The 22374-nt window shown below is 47.6% G+C and overlaps 1 protein-coding gene and 1 long non-coding RNA gene across 2 annotated transcripts in view; one reads left to right on the top strand and one right to left on the bottom strand.

The window, feature by feature from the left end:
* The window catches only part of LOC132251452 (uncharacterized), a 157774-nt gene that overhangs the window by 63885 nt on the left and 71515 nt on the right, over window positions 1-22374 (top strand). The gene's annotated exons all lie outside the window — the stretch shown is intronic.
* Window positions 8166-22374, bottom strand: part of LOC102562236 (cytochrome P450 2J6) — a 30558-nt gene continuing 16349 nt past the window's right edge. Inside the window, exons 5-9 of the mRNA XM_006262924.4 lie at window positions 22048-22224; window positions 20093-20234; window positions 14950-15137; window positions 11273-11414; window positions 8166-9097 (exon numbers count right to left, since the gene is read on the bottom strand). Of these exons, the coding sequence (XP_006262986.1) occupies window positions 8919-9097; window positions 11273-11414; window positions 14950-15137; window positions 20093-20234; window positions 22048-22224 (828 nt within the window). The 3' untranslated portion in view covers window positions 8166-8918. The remainder of the gene's footprint in view (window positions 9098-11272; window positions 11415-14949; window positions 15138-20092; window positions 20235-22047; window positions 22225-22374) is intronic.

The raw sequence follows: 22374 nt of genomic DNA, 5'->3' as shown, positions 1-22374 counted from the left end.
CTCTGATTCAGCTGCAGCATTTCAGGTACTGTCAGTGGTCCCTAAGTAATGGCACTATTTTTTCCACACCTGTGGTTACCTCCTGGCTTGTTCTATTCAAAGAGTTTCACTCTGGCTTGGACTCAGTTAACTCTCATATTCAGTTAATTCTCTGTCTTTAAAGGATTGCTTTCAGAGCTCAGGAGGGTGTTCTCTACCACACAATAGCAGCAAAAGCCGAAACTTTTATTTCTACGGGAGAAGCATTTTACACATTGGAAAAAATAAATCTGGCACGAAGATTATAGCAAGTTGCTGCCCCCCTACTGACTGAACCAGAATGTCTTGAAGGGCAAGGTGCTTGTAGACACCTACAAAATAATAACATGAAGAGTGATTATGACATTTGAATCAGGCCTGAAGGAATCATTGTCTCCATCACAACTTCGTTTGTGCATTATGATCCTTCCCTTTCAGACACACCAGATCCATGTTTTGTATTATACACCCCAAAAATTAATTTCTTACCAAGTTTCTCTCTGAAGTATCTACCACTGATATAAGTAATAAAACTAGTGCTGGACTGAACAGACATGTTCATACAGTACATAGACCCCCAGACGAACAGGTGTGTGATTGAGGGCCAGATCCACAGGTAGTGTGACCAGGCTGAGTTCCTCTGAAGTTGAAAGTCCACTGCTCTCCACCAGATCAGGATCCTATGAAATCATCCAATAAGTGATCAGGATGGGTAAAGGACAGAGAACTGGAAAAGAAGATTAAATGAAAGATGCGAAGCACATACCTCTGCCCAGGTGACCAGACTTAAACAGAAGTGTTTTCATGTAATTACTTTCTCAATTGTATTTTCATTTTGCTCCTGACTTTCACTCCAATAACGCAGCCCCTTCTTCAGTAGGAAAGGCTTTCCCAGCCTCCTCAGTCAGCCTGACCTGCAACTCTTCAGCACTGAAGCTGAATTTTCCTCCCCTTACACTGGGTGAAACCCTGCATTGTTGCATGGGTGGTGAGGATCGACAAGAACTAGTGCAGAGTATACTACTCTGGCTTTTACTTCACAGTAAATTTACTCCCAAGTAGGTACATCTACATGAGACATTTATTGTGGAGCTAACTAATTAGCTCTGCAGTAAATGCCTCACCATGTACATATGAGCCCCTATTAGGGTGCAGGAAACTAGTAAACTCTGCAGCAGGGTAATACTTATAAATGCAAGTACTACCCTGATGTGGAGTTCTTTTGTGTGCAGCAACGCACATGTAGATGCTGACCTGGCTGGTTGGGGCATGAGGGTGCTTCCGTGTGGGGGCTACTTGCTGGCTAGCCCTGTACTTGAGGACCCTCGTGCCCCAGCCAGCCCCTCTGCAGTATGTTGAGGTAGGGGGAGCAGCCCTGGGCTGACAGGGTGACCCTTGGAGCCCCCTACCATCTGGGGCTGCTCCACCTGGGCTCCATGTGCTGTGCCTTATTGCTCCAGGGTGCATGTTCAAACGGCACACCTGGGAGCAATAAACTCTGGAGCAATGAGCTCCACAGTTTATTCAGGTGCCATAACTGCATGTGTAGATGTTTCCTATAGAGCTGCCTAATTAGCACCACGGTAAAGTCTCATGTGTCTACGAAGTCTCATTGTGTATTATGCTGCAAGAAACTAATTAACTCTGCCACAGGTTAGTACTTGTAGATACAGATACTGTCCTGCCATGGAGTTCTTAATGTGCAGCAATGCACATGTAGATGCTGATGGGGCTGACTGGGGCACAAGGATGCTTCAGTGTCTGCAGGCTAGCCCAGCACTGAAGCATCCCCATGTCTCAGCTAGCCCTTCTGCAGCTCATTAAACCAGGTCGGAGCAGCCCTGGGCTGGCAGGCTGACCCTAGGCTGGCATGTTCAATTGTGGCACCCAGGAGCAATAAACTCCAGTGCAATATGCACCAGCAGTTTATTTCTCCGTGCTAACAGCACGTATAGATGCACCCAGTAAGGAGCGGATTTGGTTAACCCAAATAAGGTCAAATGTATCCTGTAGCCATGAAATTATAAATCCCATCAACCCTACGTGAAATAATAATGCACATTTAATATAATATGCATTTATTTATTTTTTTTGCGGAATATTGGTCATAGATTGTGCTGAATTCTTAACCATTAGTATACCATTACCTGCATACAGTGCAATTTGTTTAGTCTTATCAGTCATGATTTGATTAGGCTGCTATGTTTTGTGCCAGAGGTTCAATAAAGAGGAGCATCAATCAAGGGATATACCCATTTATGTGACTGTAGGGTAAACCCATGACATGTTTACACAGGGGTAAGAATATGTTGGATTTGAAGCAGACCTGTGATGAGATAGCAGCACCTTACCTGGGGTAGAACGTGCCTGATTTGTAGCTATGTGGTAGGGGTGTGCGAAGCGGGCCCTATTCAATTCAGATTCAGATTTGGCCCGAATTAGGGACAGCGATTCAATTAGTTGATTCGGATCACTGTCCCTGATTCCATTTGGCTGAATCCAAATCTGAAGATTCGATGCTGATTCAGAGAATCAGTGATTCGGACACAGACACAGCTTTAAATGTTTTTTCTATGTACCTTGAGGTACCAGGTGGCTTGTGAATGCTGTGATGCTGGGATGCGTGGAGCGTCCCACAGGAGTGTGGGGGGGGGCCCTCCACGTGCTTGGCGGTGAATCCAGAAGTGGACCAGAAGTACTTCTGGTCCACTTCCGGATCTGCTGGGGAGCACACTGGGGGCCCACCAGTCACTGAGTTGAGAAGGCATGGGTGTCGTGTCCCCCCCCTCCCCCCCCCAGCATGCTCTCTGGCAGACCCAGAAGTGCTTCTGGTCCACTTCTGGGTCTGCTGCCGAGTACACCAGGGAGCCCCCACACTTCTGTGGGGTGCTCCATCCACCCCAGCACTGCAGCATTCACAAGCCCCTGCTACCTAGAGGTATGTAGAAAAAACATTTAAAGCTGTCCAAATCTCCAAATCTTTCCAAATCTCTCCGAATCGATTCGGAGGGTTCCGATTTGATTCAGAGAGATTAAAGGGTCCTCTGATTCAATTCAGATTTGGAGATTTGGTCACCAAACTGAGCCAAATCTCCGCTGAATCAAATCAGGAACTGAAGCTTCACACAGCCCTACTGTGTGGTGCCTTGCTTTTAGGCATTAGTTAGCAGGTGCTCCATCATTTCTTGTGGCTTGGTCTGTCAATACTTTCTGGGATTTTTGCTATTGTTTGTGCTTGGAGTTTGAATTAGAGACATCTTTAGTCCAAGGTCTTTACTTCTCCTGATCATTAGCCAGGGAGATGTTCACAACAAGGGTTCTTGCGCCAAATTCCACAGCATGAAGGTACATCAAGGGCAACAGCCAAAGGCATCTCTAGCAGGACTGTCTGCCAGTAGTATAACTGCCCCCCTCAGCCCTGCACCACCCCAGGAGTCTTTGCCATAGGAGTTGTGCAGACACAGTCTCAATACCACATCTAGGGGAACAAGCAAGTCACAAGGGGCAGCTTCCAGGGAGCCTTCATGGTGGGGCTGCTGCAGTGTAGTGAGCTTGTTTCCCAGCGGTAGCAGCTCAAACCTACACTGCTATAGCAGCAACTGCAGTAGTAGAAGCTGCTACCAGAGTGCAGGGAGCCAGGGCAATTAAGATTCACCCCCTGCCCCCTGGATCCTCTGTCCTCCCCAGTATTCCTCCCTATGCCCCATTGCAAAGGCTAAGGCCAGCAGAGAGCAACCTTTTGCAACCACCATCAACCATCAGTGCACCAGGTTTGCTTGGTGAAAATGTTGGAAGTCATTATCAGGTGCTGCTCCTCAGTTCTGGAACTCCCTCCTCCTTGAGGCCTGCCAGAACCTGGGCCTGGACATTTTCCAGAAGCACTGTATGACCTTTCCATTTAGGCACATGTTTAGCAAGCAAGGCCAAATTGGGATGTTGTTTGGGTGTGGGAATTACATTTTATCACTTGACTTGTTTTTCTAAGTTGATTTGTTCTCTTACTATAAGCTTCCCTGAGCCTCTTCTGGGGGATACAAATCTAATAATTCCATAATAGTAACAGGTGGACATGACTAGCAGCCATCAATTTCAAGGCTGCAGCTATAAAGCTGACACTGTGCAAAAACCCCTGATAATGGTTTTTCAGAAGTTGCTAATAGCTTGCTGTTGACTGAGTTTCCTTGAGTTGTCAACAAGGTAATTGCTCTGAATGCCTGCATAAGAAAGTGCAAACAGTTGAACACATGTTGTGTGAGCTTACATTGGATAATTGCATAATATTTTCTTAGTCCCCAGGCGATTCACTTACACTGAGTACATTATTTCTTTCCTTGTTGCAACAAGTTCATAGGATTCTGTTGCATTGTGCCTGGGTCCACCTGTTACTGAATTTGCTATGATAGCTGGTCTGTCATTGAGTCATAGAATCATAGAAAATTAGGGTTGGAAGGGATCTCAGGAAGCCATCTAGTCCAGGGGCAGGCAACTATTTTAAGTGGAGGGCCACTTACTGAGTTTGGGCAAGCTGTTGAGGGCCACATGGGTAGCCCCGCCCCTTGACAGGTGCCCCACTCCTTGTTCTCCATCTTGTGACCAGAAGTCCCACCCCCTAACCTCTGACCTTTGCCATCAGAAGTCCCTCCCCTTGCCTCTGGAAGTACTCCTTTCAGCAAGGGGTTTTGCCATCTCAGAACCAGAAAAATACCAAATTATATTCTAAAAGAAAACACCTATATCATTCATTAATTTGATTTTAAAATATTTTTGTCCTGATTTACATGTTTGTGTAATGTGCATAGAGGTATTTGCACAATAGCTTAAAATGAAGTCTTACTCTTGTATGTTGTGGGGGGTTGGGTATAGGCTTGTAGGGAGCTGTGGGTGTGTGGGGGAGAGTGTGGGTGTGTCTGTGGGGGTGGATAGGTGTGGGGGTATGGGGTGAGGGAGCATCTGGGTGTGTGTGTGTGGGTGGGTATGGGGTTTGTGGGGAGCTGTGTGTTGGGGAGGGTGGCTGGGGTGTGGGGGTCTGGGTGTGGGAGTCTGCATGTATGGCAGTATGAGGGGGTGTGGGTGCATATGTTTGGTGGGGGGTGTGCGTGGGACTCACCCTATGAACACACACCCACACACACCCTCTGCCCCTGCCTACACACACACATACATACACCCTCTGCCCCACCTACACACACACACACACACCCTCTTCCCCTGCCTACAGACACACCCCTCTGACTGGTGTGCCCCATGCTCCCCAGTCAGTGATGCAGCCTGGGACCACATGGTGCCGGGGCAGGGTGGGGACAGTGGAGCAGGGAAATGGCTGGTGGGGTAGAGCGGGGCTGGGCTACTTGGTCCTGCCTGCTCCCCTTGGGTCCTACTGCCCCTGGCTCCTGTCATCTCTGACAGGCAGCCAGGAGCAAATAAATATTAATTTACTACAATTTTTAGGGGCCCTGTGGGCTGGACAGAATGACCTGGTGGGCCAGATTTGGCCCACAGGTCATATTTTGCCCACCCCCGATCTAGTCCAACCCCTGCTCAAAGCATCCACAACTATATCATCCCAGCCAAGGTTTTGTTTAATGGGTCTTAAAAACCTCCAAGATGGAGATTCCACAACCTCTCTGGGTAACCTGTTCCATATATATATCTATAGATATCTCTATATATCTATAGAGATATCTATATATCTGGAGAGAGGGAGAGAGAGAGAGAGAGAGAGAGAGAGAGAGAAAGAGAGTGTCTTTTGGAAGCTTAAAATATCCCCCAATTTTATCCTGTCCCAGTTGACAAACCTTTTCGTATTCCTGTGTATTACAGTCAGAAATGATTAAGGTTGTCTGGCAGTTTCTGTTCTAAGGCCCTGTGTTCAACTGGTTTAAGTGAGACTAAATTCTAAGCATTCAAGCTGAAATTTTCTATGCTGTGTGACTATCTCAGGCCAAATTGATTTGGTAAACCTCAGCTCTAATGGTTCTGCTGTTTCCAGCAATGAGACTGGAAAAATATATTGTTTTGCCCACATTAAAAATGCTTATAAGAAGCTTCAGTGCCTCCATGCTTTGGAGCAAGGACTTGACATTTGACAGAAGAGTCACCCAGACTGTGGGTTGGGTGGGATTGGCAGACAGAACACACAGAAACTCCTGACCCCAGCACTCTTTCCTGCCTATGCAGGGGGTCGGACTTGATGATCTGTTTAGGTCCCTTCTGACCCTAGCATCTATGAATCTATGAATTTGCTACATATGGGTGACTCCTGATATGTCCATGTCACACCAGTTGCTGGAAAAGTACTATCAATGCTGCCTGTGGAAGATCCTCCAAATCCAGTGGGAAGACAAACATTAGCATCCTCCTACAGGCAAACACCACAAGTATTGAGGTGATGATGATTTCACATCAACTTCACTGTGCTGGCCATGTCATCCAGCTGTCTGACTCCACACTCCAAAAGCAAGTTTTATTCTCCCAGATCAGCCAAGACATATGCTCAAGAAGAGGGCAGAGAAAGCACCTCAGGGACGTCCTCAAAGCCTACTTAAAAAAAAGTCAGCATCAATGTCAACTTGTGGGAGGCTATCACGTAGGACCACCCCAAATGGAGGAAGAGTCTGCTGCAGCGATCTCACTACTTTGAACCCTCATGATAACAACAGGAGATGGAAAAGCGGGAGCAGCAGAAACAGTGTGTCATGGACCAAATCAATATTCCAGCACCACCCACCCCACACGGAAACACGTGTCCAAGGTGCAGTAGAATCTGTTGATCCTGGATAGGCCTCCTCAGCCATCTTCAGACGCACAGATAAAACAATCATGGAAGATGATCACCCTTGACTGCGAGGGAGTGCTGAAGAAGATGGGCCACTCTTGATATGTCCATGTCACTTCCTTAGGTTTGGAGAGCCTCTAGTGCAATGGTGCTCAACCTTTGGCCCCAGAGCCTGAATGAGTCATGCAGGGCCAGCATGCAAGGCTGGGCCTTGCATGCCCAAATCAGGCCCTGCACTGCCCCATTTGGGCCTCACACTATTTTGGCTGGGTCTGCAAACCTGGATTGGGCCTCATGCTGTCTTGGCATGGCTCTGTGTTCCCAGATCATGCCCCATGCCATCTCAGCCCGACTCTACATGACTGCATGAGGCATTGTGCCGCCCCAACCCCAGGCACCTGATTTAGTATGCAGGACCATTTCCTCTGGCCTTCTGGGTTCAGAAATTTGGCAGCAGGGCAGCATAAATGAATGTTGCTACTGCTCTCTCACTACCAAATTGCCAGACCTGTTGGGAGCCTGGTGAGCTGGAGGACATGGCTCCACAGCCCAGATCTGGCCAGGGGGCTGGGGGTCAAACACCCCTGCTCTAGTGCATGGAGCTTTGTGTGGGCCCATGCTCGCTGGCATCCATTTGAAAAGGAGCAGCAAGTGCTGTGAGGCAGTTGGTGTTTAGGGCTGAGTTTCAGGGAAGTGCCAGGGCTGTGCAGGGCTAGTGTGATCAGAACTGTCTTTGGCTACCAGCAAAACAAACCCCTGCTCCTGTGTTTCATACCTGGAATGTAGTTCCTCTCTTTCCTTTGCCAGCCTCTTCCTGTACCTCTTCCTCTTATCTACCATCACCATTGCTATCACTTGCAACCAGGCCTGAGTTGTTGTTCCCTACCAACAGTTGTTGCTCCTGCCCGGGGCAGGGGCTCAGACCTGATGATCTGTTTAGGTCCCTTCTGACCCTAAGCACCATGAAACTGTGAAACTACCAGTATCCTCAAGAACTCCTTGTAGTAGATGCACATGACCCTGCCCACCCCCAGCTCCCAGAAACACAGTTGACATCCTGTGTCTTCTTCCACAGACTTCAGCTCTGCTGTTCTGATAGCATTGACTGGAATTACATTTATGTCCCTACTGAGACATCCGGGTCATGATGCTATCATGCAGCACCTCGTTGTGAGGCTTTTCTCTGCAGCATTTCTTTCGCGTGCAGATCACCCATGGTATAAAGAGGTCTGCATCCTCCTTATGCTTCCAGTTAAGAGATTTGTGATACAATGAATCCATCATAAATGGTTGTTAGGATAGTGGATACTTTTTTTGGCGAGAGTGCTGAAGCGTAAAGGGGGGGGTAGTTTTATATAAAATGATACCAGGAACCACTTACACCATGTTTATTTTGGGAGTAGTCGCATGCTTTGCTCCACACCACCGCACAAATCAGATCTCTGAGGGTAACAAAACTGTGGATTTGGGATAACCATTCAGCAGCTCTGGGGCTTGGAAGCAGACACACAATATATATGCCTGGGGTCACTTACTCCATATTAGTTTACCAGATCTCTCAGTAAACTGCTGTCCCAGTTTCCATGACTTGCCCAGGGAAGGGCTGTACATTGTGTCAGAGAAAATGCATTGTGTGTTCAGGTCCAAAGAGTAGTCCTTAGCCAGCAATTAATGTTGTGAGAATAAGGAAAGTAGTATTTCCTTAAAGCTATGTCATTCTTGCATATTCATAGTCATCCTTCAGCCATGTCCTTCCCTCAGACCCACATCCCCCCACTTTGTTCCTACAGATTTAAAACTACAATGCACCTACCCTGAGAAGCCTCATCTTATAGTTCTTAGGTAATCTAATCCAAATCCACCATAAATAAAAGCTGATTCCAGTTTCCTTTTTTATGCTTTTTTAAATCTGTGATCTAGCAACAAGAAATTCATGACAAAAAATTTCAGAAGCAGGACTGTGCAGGGACATTCCTATGGTTTAGTAATGTAAGAGACTTTCTGTCAATGGGATACACTGCCACCAGCATCAGGGGGAAAAAAGGTTAATACTTGAGGAAGGAAATTCTCAGCCCCAGACATGGTTATTTTGCACACCAGCCCTTCATCTGTGATGTGCTGCAGACTAGCGAGGAACTGCACAAACCCCGTACGGATGGGGCTGCCATGTGCCTGCAAGAATGGGCTTCATATTGACTTGCTTCACTCCCTCGGGCAGCCTGAAGGTGAATGCTCGCAGCAGGTTGGAGAAGAAAATGAAGAGCTCAGTTCTTGCCAGCAGCTCGCCCAAACACACCCGATGTCCTGCAGCAGGGAGAGAGAGGGAGGACAGTAAATATCCAAGTGTTTTAGATCCGCACAGACCACCGACATGAGAAGCAACTGGGTTACCATTTTTATCATGAAAACAGTAAAGCAATGGAACAAGTTGCATTGGGAAGTTGTGGAATCTCGATTATTGAGTGTTTCTGCCAGATGCCTGTCTGGCCTCTTTCTTTGGTACAGGGGTTTGGACTAAATGACCTTTGAGCTTCCTTCCAGCCTCATCATTTAATGATAAGCCAAGAGTATTTCGGCTAATTTTGGCAAGCCTTCCTTGGAACTAATGTACCTAAAGCTTCGGTAATATTGTATCTGAAAGACACATGAATGCTGAAAAGCTGTGTCTGAAAGATCACATTCAAGGTTATAGGAGATTAGATGTTCCTTTGTGTTGTGAATTCATCTTCACAACATAAGAACCAAAAATTTCTCTGAAAAATGAATTTACAGGAATTCCTTTAGGCTCCTGTATTCCTTGTATTCTCCTTGTAGGACAGGGATGTCTGGCCAGTCTGCCGGCCAGAACAGGCCCACCGACTGGCCCCACGTGTGGGATCCAGCATGTGTCCCAGAGTGGGCACTATGTGCCATGTGTGTCCTGGAGTGCCTGGACACACAAGTCCCACTTCAGCAGATCCCACAAGTCTGTCCTACACCAGATCGATCCTGTGCCTGTCCTGGAGTGGCTGGAGCAGATACTGTATGTGTTGTGGCACCTGCACTGGTTATTCTGGGGTTGCTCTGTACGTGCTGGCCTGCAGTGCCCATTCTGGGGCCATGCCAGCTGCTCTGGGGCTGTGGTCCATGTGCCGGCTGCTCCAGGACACACGCTGGATCTGGCAAGGGGCAGACACATGATTCTGGAGTGGCCAGAGTGGGTGCCATGCATGCGGCCATCCGGCATGTACAACAACTGCCTGTGAGTCAACTGAGACCCCAGGGCAGTGGGGGCCAGATAATAGGGCTCTGTGGGCTGTACTGTAGAAGATGCTGATGTCTTAGATCTTCGTGATCTAAGACCTCAACTACTACTCATGTGGTTAAAGGCCTGCAGGTAAAATCCTATGAGGAGAGATTGAGGGACCTGAATTTCTTCAGCCTCCACAAAAGAAGGCTGAGAGGGGATCTTGTGGACATCTACAAGTTCATCAGGGGAGGGGGGGCAAGGAATAGGGGACACTCTGTTTACCAGGGCACCCCTTGGGGTTACCTGGAACAACGGCCATAAACTGATGGAGAGCAGATTTAGATTAGGCATTAGGAAAAATTTCTTTATGGGGAGGGTGGCCAAAATCTGGAATGGGCTTCCAAGGGAGGTGATACTCTTCCCTACCCTGGGGGTCTTTAAGAGGAGACTAGACGAGCACCTGGCTGGGATCGTCTGACCCCAGCACTCTTTCCTGCCCAGGGTAGGGGGTCGAACTCGATGATCTAGTGAGGTCCCTTCCGACCCTAAAAATCTATGAAATCTATGAAAGTGCTTGCAAAACTGTTTGCAAACTCTTTCCAAGTGTACCTCTCAGATTCAGTGGATCCTTATTACTTTTATATGCATTTAGCAGTAGGTCTTTTTCCTTTTGACAGTACAAGACAAACAGAGGAGTCCAACAGTCACTTCCACATAATCATCTCCACAGTCGCATCACTAGCACTCAGGAAATGGAGGATCCAAATAATTGTTAAACACAGCCTTCTCTGGTGTCATAGGAAGGAATGGATCCACACTGGTTACAATTCACCTTATCCATAGTACTGATGTTGTGGCTCTTTCCTTATGCTTTGCCTTTCTTATTTTTTAAAGCAAATTAACAAACTTGTTCTCTTGCTAGACCTGTTTTCCCTTTTTAATTACCACAAGGTTCCCATGGGAACAAAGCTAGTCAGCGTCTGCATTACTCTGTAGTTTTTCCAAATTAATTTTTAATTCTGTGGGACAGGTATTACGTTTAGGATTAAGAGATACAGCTGTCTCTAACAAGACCTTGGGAAAGCTTGAAAAGCACTATGACAAAACAGACATTCTGAGCATCCTGGTCCACGTGGTCATTCCTGGGAGCAGTGATTTAATATACACTGCCCACAGACATTTGATATATACCCAAGCTTCCACTCTCCTCATCTAATCCACAAAGATGAGTTTGCTTTGTCTGGGTTTACCTGCTGAAAATGGCAAAAAGGCTTTCTGGTTCATAAAGTTTCCATCCTTATCCAGGAAGTGACCAGGGTTGAACTGCCGAGGGGTCTCCCATTGCTCAGGGTCATACAGGACAGAACCTATATTAGGGAAAATGGTGGTGCCCTGCAAGGAGGAAACCACTGATTCAGTTTTGTCTCCGCATCTCTTTCTTTCTGCGAGAAGCAGACAGATAAGACATTTAAATGATTTAAACAATTTTCAGTTCCCATTTATTTTCAATGAGACAAATATAGAGCAAATAGAAAAGAGCAGATCAGGCGTGACCAATCTAATTTCCTTCTACAATAAGGTAACAGGCTTGTGGATGGGGGGACAGCAGTGTATGTCTTGACTTCAACAAAGCCTAGGACACTATTTTCCACAGTCTTATTAACAAACTAAGAAAATACAGATTATATGAAAGTACAGTAAGGTGGAACCATAGCTGGTTGGATCATCATGCCTCAATGTTTACTTGGGACAGTGTTTAAGTGAGGTTTCCCAGGAGTCTGTCCTGGGTCCAGTACTGCTTAACATCTTCATTAATTAATTGGATGATGGAATCAAGTACATGCTTAGTAAATTTGCAGATAAGACCAAAGAAGATGAAGACGCTCATGGAGGTTGCCAAAAATTATCTTTCCTGGTCCTGATTCTTTGGGACTGGCCTCATTTTCAGAGCCAAGGTTGAAAGAATAAGATTAATGGGAGCAGATCTGAAAGAAAACAGTAGAAGAACTATTTCCATAGTCTGGGAAGGCCAAACTTTCCAAGGCATTGAAGCAATAGGTTTGTTAGGGGAACAACCTCCTTGAGGAAAAGGGGATTTCAACATGAAGTCAATAACTTCCTTTCCCCTTGATTAAGGAAGGAAAGTGCTTCAACCACTGAGTGGTGCATTACTATTCAGCTGGCAGACCCTACAAAGATGACCCTTTGAGATATATTGGTGTTACTGAGAGAACATTTGTCCAGCCAACAACAAGCACAAGCCATTTGACTAGTAAAAGAGTTTAAGAACTTCCTTTGAGGCAGCTTTGACAGATACACCTGGTATTCCATCGTGAAGAGGATAGCAGTGGGAAAGATAGTTTGTGGGAATGTACAGCATTTCCCCAAGGAACCTAAGTATGCGGTTACAAAATAGGTGGAGGAAAATAAAGAATGGGTGTCACTGTAGAACTGGATAGTGAATGGCAAAGCCCTCTGGCACTTGACTCTAAACCTGATGGTTCAATGAGATTTTGCACGGCCCTTAAGTGATTGCCATATCAATATTTGATGCATAGCCTCTGCCACGAGTAAAAGAATGTGTTTTTGAGGCAGGCAAAATACATCTCCACATCTGGTTTTACAAAAGGATAGTGGCAAATCTCTTAGCCCCAGTCTCCTATTCTGGACCATGTGGGGCCTTTTTGAATTTAGGGCTATGCACTTTGGCCTCAGTTTGAATGACTAATGGATAGACTTCTTTATCCCCATTAGAACATATGGCTGCTTATCTTGATGTCAACATTTTCAGTTAATATTAGGGAGATGGTCTCAGCTCTGTAGCAGAAGTCTTACACTGTAAGGAATAACATGAACTCATGAAACCTCATGAAATGTGCCATCAGGTATATCCTTTAGGACACGGGCATATCAAACCACTGGTAGACAAGGTACAAGCCCTGAAGAACTGCATCACTTCTATGACCAAGAGGCAAATATGGTACTTCCTAGGCATTGCAGGATATTATAGAAAATTTGTAGCCCCATTCTCCAGCCTAGAAACATGGCTTAGCTAATTCTCAAGAGACTCTGAAGTGTGAAGCAGCCTTCCAAAACAGCGAAGCAGCACAAAGTATGTAACTAATAATACAGACACCTGATTTCACAAAACGTTCATGCTTAAAGTCATGAGAAGAAGCATGAGAACAAAGACCACCCAGAGCTGTATCTTAGTTGGAAACCATTTCCCAGGGAACAAGCGTGTGCAAAAATAGAGAAGGAAAGTCTGGCTGTCAAGTAGACCTGAGTTTACTATCACCTGGGTACCCATTTCAAATTAGTCACAGATCCCACTCCACTGAAGTGGTTGAAGGGAGGAGGAATACTGCCGGTGGTATGAGAGAATGGTACCTCAGCCTGTAGTCCTTCTTGTACTTAGCGGAGCACTGGTCAGCGGTTAGACACAAGCCCATGGACATTGTCACCTGTGAAGGATGAAGAGGGTCTTCCACAAACAACACTCTTGCTACTTCCTGGAGACAGGTCTGTGACAGGGTTTTTAAGCCCTACACACTAAAGAAGGGGTAAGACAAGACCCCAAAGAATGTTAGGACCCAGTAGCAACTCAGGCAGCTCAGACAGTCGATCAGGGCTAAGTGCACAAGCAAGTCAAGTCAAGAAACCAGGAGCTCAGAAAGCAGGCAGTGTTACCAGGGTGCAGTCTTAGGTCAGAAAGAGTCCTGTTGCCTGGACACTTCCTCTTCCTCATCCAGAACAGATATAGGAAGAGAATGAAGGGTCAGATGGCAGGAGCCAGGCACTCAGGTATCAGTGAGTGGGTGGTGACTTGGCCACTGATGGAGGCTTTGGGCAGACCTCATCCAGCTTTTGGAAATAGGAGCAGGGTGGGGGTTGGGGTAGACAGACCAAGGCCTGGGTTGAAGGCTGCAGGCCTGACAGCTGCTCACAGTCATAACACAAAGAAGGAGAGTGCTCAGCAGGAAGAGGTCCAACCTTCACCCTTCTACAGGCTGCTTTTGCTGGTAGTTGGTTGCAAGCCTTCCTGCTTTGCCCTGCAGTGAGAAGCCCTTTTACAACCTACGGGGAGGTGGGAGCTCACTCAGAAACCACTCCGATACATAATCAATCACAGTGCTCCCCAGCATTGGTCGCTCCAGCTTGGTCTTCACTGATAAAGAAGGTGGATTTTATTCGCAGGATAGCTCACATGCCTTAGCTACTGAACTGTAAAATCCTAGAGGGACCAGCACTTCATGGCCTAACACAAGGTATACAAAGCAAGATCAACCACAGTTGGAGAGTGGAGAGCTAACCTTGGGGTAAGACCAGGTACCTTGACAGAAGGATAGCAGAGACAGCACACAGCATTAGTTATGTGCTGTACAAAGCCACCTTTTGCCTATACCAGTCAGAGCACCCCTTGCCTTTAGATTCTGGCTGAGCCTCACCTACAGTGCAAACTCACAGCAGCCACACAAGAAAACTGCTTTTCTGAGCCTCTCCTTCAGTCCACAGTTGCCAGGCTATGGTTCCCCTGCAGCAAGTGCTTGGTGCAAAATCCCATGCCATCCCTTCTATGCTACATTCTTTAGGAAGTAGGGGCAGGGACTTCCTGTCAACTATTGGCCAACAGCCTTTTCTCTCTGGCCATTGCCCAGCCAATCGGGGCTTCTGGAGCTGGCCTTCACAATGCCCTTGCTGATAGGGCTTCATGCTCAGTGACGGCAACAGGTGTTTTACAGGTGCCCTCAGCATCTGAAAGAGCACTCAGCGCACAGAGACATTTCAAATGTGCCTGGGAACATGAACCGATAGGACTTTCTGAATGCATCACTTCCCACAGGTAGGAGGAGGAGTGGTGGAAGGGGGAGAAAGCCTGTGCCCTTTCCTAAGGATGGGATGGGGTGAATAAACAAAGTCCTTCTACCTTGGCAAGGGAAAAGCCCAGCAACATCGTGTTCTTTGCACAGACTCTGGGTAATCCAACTGGAATAATATTGCTGAAGCGCTGGATCTCATGAATCACAGCATTCGTGTAGGGCACTTTCTTCCGATCCTCATAGCAGATTAATTGGGAAGACCCCAGAACAGCATCCAGCTCCCGCTGCACTTTCTCTGAGGAGAGACATGCACTTTCACAGATAGAAAACACACATCATGATATCAGGTATTTTGAATCATGCACATTTATCATGAGGCCCTGTCAGTTCCCTTTTGGATGATCACAGTGGCAAGAAAACAATTTAAAATAGAAATTAATTTTCCGTAAATAAAGGTAGACACAGGGAAACATTGTAGTTCAAAGGCCTGAGCGCCAGAAGGGAAGCCAGCCCCTCCTGAGATCAAATCCTGGCTTTGGCATTAATTTCCTTGGAGACAGTCACCAAGACCCTGATTTAGGCATTGCTCTGCTCAGCATTGCAGCACTTTAGAAGAGGCGTAGCAAGCACTTTCAGTGCCCTGGGTAGGGGAAGGAAGATTATGTCAACCACTGGAGAGCTGGAGGTTGGGGAAAGTGGAGTCTTATAGGCCTTAGCCCTGTGCACTTGGGTGGCAACTGCTACTGTTGTGGGTGCTGCTGTAGCTGTGTGGGTTCAGGCTGCTGCAGCTGGGGGACTGGTTCACTGCACACTGGCTGGAGCAGCCCCAGGGCACAGGCTCTGGAGCCTCACTCACTATCCCCCAATACACTGCTGGGGGCAGGGCTATACCTGCCTAGTTCCTATGGCTGGGCAGTTGAGATCATTACTCTATGAAATCCTTTGTAAATTCAAGGCAGAGTAAGGGCATATTGGATGGCCCAGGCAAAAGACCCAATTACAGCTTGATCCTTTTGCTGAGGTTAGAGGCTCAGATAAGTCCTTTAAACAACAATTAGATTCTAAATGTGGAAACAGTATCAATTTATTTTAATTTTTATTGTCTACAATCTACATTTTGAAGGGTCATCTTAAATTCATTGACCCCTCCCCCTGTACCACCACCACTGCAGCGGATGGTGGTGGGATAGGCAGCAGAGGAGTCAAGTTGCCTGACCTCCGCCCTTGCTGCCTGGCCTCCCATCACTTTCCATGCTAGCTGTTTGCCCTCTTCCCCAGTGCCTGCATGCCCCACACCTGCCCCTGTGATTCCTATACCCCCTGCTTCCTGCCCCCACACTTGTACCCCTCCCACCTGCTCCCCATCCCCCCAGCATCTGCCCCCTCTTCCACCTCCTTCCCTGTCCCTGTACCCCAAGGTTTGCTCCTTCCCATGGTTCCTGCACCTCCAGGTACTTGTCTCCCTTCCTGTCTGCCCCTATCTCCTCTTCCCTGCCACTTAAGTTCCCCTTGCAGCTCTGGCTCCTGCTGGTGCCCCACTCTGGCTCAAGACAGGAGCATGGAGCTCAAACTTCCTCCAGGCCCAGTCCAATCAAGCTGTTGTGGTAGCAGCAGCTTCAGGCCTGGTCCTGGAGCCAGCGCTGGAGCTGCTGCCACTGCAGTCTGGCTGTGCTCTGTGCTCCCTGCCCCAGGCCACAGCAGGGTCCCCACAGGATCCAGAGATGCAAAGAGAAGGTAAGTGGTAGCAGGGCCAAAGGTGGAGGAAGCATGGGCTCCAGGAGGTAGGTGGTGTCGGACCTTGAGGTCAGAGTTAGAGCCACAGCTGCTCTCCTCTTCCCCCAGCTTGTATTTGAATTTAAGATGAGGGTCTTTGTTCCCCATGTTGAATGGGGGAAAACACTACTTAGAGCTGAGTAAATACAGTAATTCTATAATCATTCATCCTTTACATATATCCATTTGCTCAGTGACGGTAGCCAGCAGTCTGACACACAGGCACTAGGCACTTCCAGCAGAAATGTCAGCACTAGGCAGAATTCAGCTCTTCTGTTTATGCACGAAAACAGGGTTTCTTCCCACATTCCCTTTGAGTTCTTACAGCCCTGTAGCATATGAAATGTCTTGATGCTTTCTCATTTGTACAGAGCTAAGCAGTCTGACAGTGCTAAATAGAACTAGAATAAGTATCCAGAGAATGACAGCTTGATACCTTTCATCTCTTCTGACTGTAGGTCCCTGTGTTTAGTAACCACTAATGCTCATAGTCATCTAAGTAAAAGGTTCAGAATTGATTAGTGTCATGCGTGAACAACATCCTTAGATTCATAGATTCATAGATGTTAGGGTCGGAAGGGACCTCAATAGATCATCGAGTCCGACCCCCTGCATAAGCAGGAAAGAGTGCTGGGTCTAGATGACCCCAGCTAAATGCTTATCTAACCTCCTCTTGAAGACCCCCAGGGTAGGGGAGAGCACCACCTCCCTTGGGAGCCCGTTCCAGACCTTGGCCACTCGAACTGTGAAGAAGTTCTTCCTAATGTCCAGTCGAAATCTACTCTCTGCTAGCTTGTGGCCGTTGTTTCTTGTAACCCCTGGGGGCGCCTTGGTGAATAAAACCTCACCAATTCCCTTCTGTGCCCCCGTGATGAACTTATAGGCAGCCACAAGGTCGCCTCTCAACCTTCTCTTGCGGAGGCTGAAAAGGTCCAGTTTCTCTAGTCTCTCCTCGTAGGGCTTGGTCTGCAGGCCCTTGACCATACGAGTTGCCCTTCTCTGGACCCTCTCCAGGTTATCCGCATCCTTCTTGAAGTGTGGCGCCCAGAATTGCACGCAGTACTCCAACTGCGGTCTGACCAGCGCCCTATAGAGGGGAAGTATCACCTCCTTGGACCTATTCGTCATGCATCTGCTGATGCACAATAAAGTGCCATTGGCTTTTCTGATGGCTTCATCACGCTGCCGGCTCATGTTCATCTTGGAGTCCACTAGGACTCCAAGATCCCTTTCCACCTCTGTGCCACCCAGCAGGTCATTCCCTAGGCTGTAGGTGTGCTGGACATTTTTCCTCCCTAGGTGCAGCACTTTGCATTTCTCCTTGTTGAACTGCATCCTGTTGTTTTCTGCCCACTTGTCCAACCTATCCAGGTCTGCTTGCAGCTGTTTCCTGCCCTCCAGCATGTCCACTTCTCCCCATAGCTTTGTGTCATCTGCAAACTTGGACAGAGTACATTTGACTCCCTCGTCCAAGTCACTGATGAAGACATTAAAGAGTATCGGTCCAAGGACCGAGCCCTGCGGGACCCCACTGCCCACACCCTTCCAGGTCGAGACCGACCCATCCACCACAACTCTTTGGGTGCGACCCTCCAGCCAATTCGCCACCCACCGGACTGTGCAGTCATCCACGTCACAGCCTCTTAACTTGTTCACCAGTATGGGGTGGGATACCGTATCGAAGGCCTTCCTGAAGTCTAAGTATACGACATCCACCCCTCCTCCTGTGTCCAGGCGTTTCGTAACCTGGTCATAGAAAGAGACTAGATTGGTCAGGCACGATCTGCCCGCCACAAACCCGTGCTGGTTTCCCCTCAGCATAATTTGTCCTGCCGGGCTCTCACAAATGTGAGCCTTGATAATTTTTTCAAAGACTTTACCAAGGATGGAGGTGAGACTGACCGGCCTATAGTTGCCCGGGTCCTCCTTCCTCCCCTTTTTGAAAATGGGGACCACATTAGCCCTTTTCCAGTCCTCCGGGACTTGGCCCATGCGCCACGAGCGTTCGAATATTCCTGCCAGTGGCTCTGCAATGACGTCGGCCAGTGCCTTCAGCACCCTCGGATGGAACCCATCCGGGCCTGCCGACTTAAAGGCATCCAGTTCTTCCAAGTGACTCTGCACCATCTCAGGGTCTACGCATGGCAGTCTGGCGCCTTGCTGCTGCCTCTCTACAACCCCAGTGAGAGACTTGTCGTGCCCCTCACTTAGGAACACTGAGGCAAAGAACTCGTTGAGGAGTTCAGCCTTGTCCCCCCATCTGTCACCAATTGTTTCTGCCCATTTAGCAGTGGTCCTATTCCTCCCTGGGCCTTCCTTTTACTCCCAATATATCTAAAAAACAATTTCTTGTTGTCTTTTACTTGAGTTGCCATTCTCAGCTCCATGGTAGCTTTGGCCCGCCTAACTGCCTCCCTACAAGCACGAGCAGAGGAGGTATGTTCATCTTTAGTGATCTCACCCTGTTTCCACTTTTTATGTGCTCCCCTTTTGGCCCTTAGGCTGCCCTGGATTTCTCTGGTCAGCCAGGGAAGCCTCCTGGCCCCTTTCCCTTTTTTGCCTCGCTCGGGGATCGTCTTGCTTTGTGCCCGAAGGATCGTTTCCTTAAGGCACAGCCACCCTTCTTGGGCTCCCATCCCTTCAAAACTCCTACTCTGCAGTGCATCCTTGACTAATCGCCTGAGTGCATTGAGATCAGCTTTCCTAAAGTCTAGCACTTTCACCCTGCTAGTTACCTTACCCACTCAACGTCTTATGTTGAATTCTATTATAAGATGATCACTGTCTCCCAAATGGCTACCGATCTGGAGGTCCCCTATCATGTCATCTCCTGTTGCCAATACCAGATCCAGTATGGCATTCCCCCTAGTGGGACCATGCACCTCCTGTGTCAGGTGGAGGTCCTGTACACAGGTTAGAAACCTGCGTGAGCGATGGGACCTTGCTGTCTGCGTCTCCCAGCAGATGTCCGGGTAGTTTAGGTCCCCCATGACTACCGCCTCTTTAGCTTTTATGGTCTCCGAGAGTTGCCTCAGGAGCCCCGCATCTATTTCTTCCCCTTGGTGTTGGGGTCTGTAGCAGACCCCTACCACCAAATCCCTTTCTCCTTGCCCCCCATGTAGCCTAACCCACAATCCTTCTACTTCCTTAACCTTGGATTCTGTCTTGATGAGGGTTGATGTATATTGCTCACTGACATAAAGTGCAACCCCCCCCCCCTTTCTTCCCCGACCTGTCCTTTCTATACAATCTATAGCCCTCAATATGTACCGCCCAGTCGTGGGACGAATCCCACCAGGTCTCTGTTAGCCCCACTAAGTCATAGGTGTTTAGTGCAAGCAGGAGCGCTAATTCATCCTGCTTGTTCCCCATGCTCCTAGCATTAGTATATAGGCACTTGAGCCCTGCGACTGGTGCCTTTGCTGCCCCCCCGCGTGCCTTTGCTGCCCCCCCGCATCCTTGTCCCCTCCCTCTCACCTTGGACATCTGGATAGGCCACCATGTAGAGGAGGCTCCAGTACAGCGTAGTAGCTGTGGTCTCCGACCCAGCCAAAAAAAGGTCAACTATAGAATGAGCCAAGTTGTCTTCATCGTATGCAGACTTGGATCCATCTTTAGCCTCAAGATAAGCCAAACATTGAGGTTAGAACCCACAAGTTAGGACAATCTGTTGAAATGGGTTGAGTGCAACTCCACAACTGCATTGTGCACTGTCCATAATGTAACCAAACAAAACCACTTTAAAAACAGTAATGGAGGGAAATGTTTTGGAAATAACACAGCAGGCACCTACCATTGTTCATCCTCTGGCTGTACCAAATGGTTAATCCCAAGTTCTGGACTGTGGGTTTACACATTTTGAAACTTTCTTGATCTTGGTATAAATAAGTACTTCTCTCATAATGTCTATTGAGGTGTGTTATTCATGACACATCACTAGTTATGCTCACAGAGTCATGGGGTATGTGCGCCAGTACCCTCTTTTCCAGTGTGGTTAGTCCTTGTGGTCCTCCCCCAAAGCAGGCCTCCCACTCAGCTTCTTCTCCCAAATGATCTGCCATGCCTTAGTGTTATTTCAGTGAGTGGGTCGCTGGGCAAGGGCCTCACTTACAGAGGGGCACAGTTACTCTGAGCAGAGGTCCATCTGGGTCTCCTTGCATGCAGCTTCCTACCCTCTCCACCATCATCCCAATGTCTTCTTGGTCTGCTATCAGTCCTCCTGGGGCTTGTTCCATTCCTCTCAATGCAAGCAGTCTCAGCTGGGGGTTACCTAGCACCAGCCTTCTTCAGGCCTCTAGAGCCTAAAGGGAGTCTTTTCCTTACGTCCCTGCAAGGGCTGGGTCTCCCTATCTCTTTTCTCCCTCTTAAAGGGCCTTCCACTTTTTTCCTTCCTTCTTTGTAATGGAGATCAAAGGGGACCCTGTTACAGGGATCTCAAGGGTCAATTGGTCCAACCCCCAACTTGAATGCATGAATGCTATTCTTAAGTCACCCCCAACCAGTGGTTGTCCAACCTTTTCTTGAAAACCTCCAATAAAGAGCTTCCACAACTCCCCTGGGCAATCTGTTCCACTGCTTCACTGTTTTTTCCTGACATCTACTCTAAATCTGCTTTACTGCTGTCTGCTAGGAGAAAAGTTGATCCCTCTCTCCTTTATTGCAGCCTTTTAGATATTTGAAGACTGCAACCATGCCCCCCGTTAATTGTCTTTTCCCCAATCTGAATTTGCCTAAGTTCTCTCAGCCTTTCCCTCCACAGTTTGTCTTCCAGCCACTTTATTATTTTTGTTGAACCCCCTCCTCTCCCCTCCCCCCGAGCCCCCTGGACACTCTCTAACTTCCCCACATCCTTCTTTAAATTTAAAGGCCAGAACTACACACAATACTCGAGGAGGCCTACCCAGTATCACGCTGGATGGCACTGTCATCTCCCATGTCTTACACATAATACTACTATTGATACAAAACAGATAGCAATTGCATTTTTTCCTCTTTTACAATTGCAGCACTGTCACAATCCTTGGGTAGGGCATCCCAGAAGTTCGAGGCTCCCCCTACAGTCTACAGCTGCCTATTGTTGGATACAGACTGGATCTTGCTCCCCAGGCTCCTCTCCTGGACAAGTCTAAACCTATAACCTGACCAGATTGTTCAACTTTATTGGAGGAAGTCCTTGCCAGATTTCCAGTTTCCCCAGAAATTATGCAAATGAAAAGACATATTTGTCTGCCATTTCCATAAAAAGGGATGCTTGTAATTCTCAACTGACTCTCTGCACTCAGTAAGGTATATAAAACAAGACTTACTGCATAAGAACATTACATACAAAAAAGTAACTGCTAAATCTGGAAACAGACAACAGACAAGATGTACTAATGGTCCCCCCAGCCTTAAACTCCACTAATGTATGAACGTGTAGCAGAGTCACTTACTTTTTCCATCTCAACCAAGTAGAAGTCAATGAAATCCTGTGGCTCATCCGGTATCCCTCTCTCCAGATGCCTGGTGATCTCCATCCTTGCAAAAGAATTTAGGACATCATAGGCAGATAAGGCTTTCTTGTGAGGTCCCGGAAGATGGTGTATTATATAGGGAGCTAATTCATATAGCTATGGTGGAGAGAGATGGGAGATCCCATGATTCATTTGACAGGACTGGGATCTTTTAAGATCATTTTAAAAGCTGAATTATACAAGAGAGAAACTTTTGTAGTGGAATAAATGAGTACATATTTGGTATTGTGTCAGAAAAATTATGCA

Source organism: Alligator mississippiensis, chromosome 7 (genome assembly GCF_030867095.1).
Source record: "Alligator mississippiensis isolate rAllMis1 chromosome 7, rAllMis1, whole genome shotgun sequence".
Taxonomy (NCBI): Eukaryota; Metazoa; Chordata; order Crocodylia; family Alligatoridae; genus Alligator; species Alligator mississippiensis.
This window is presented reverse-complemented; position numbering and strand designations above follow the sequence as displayed.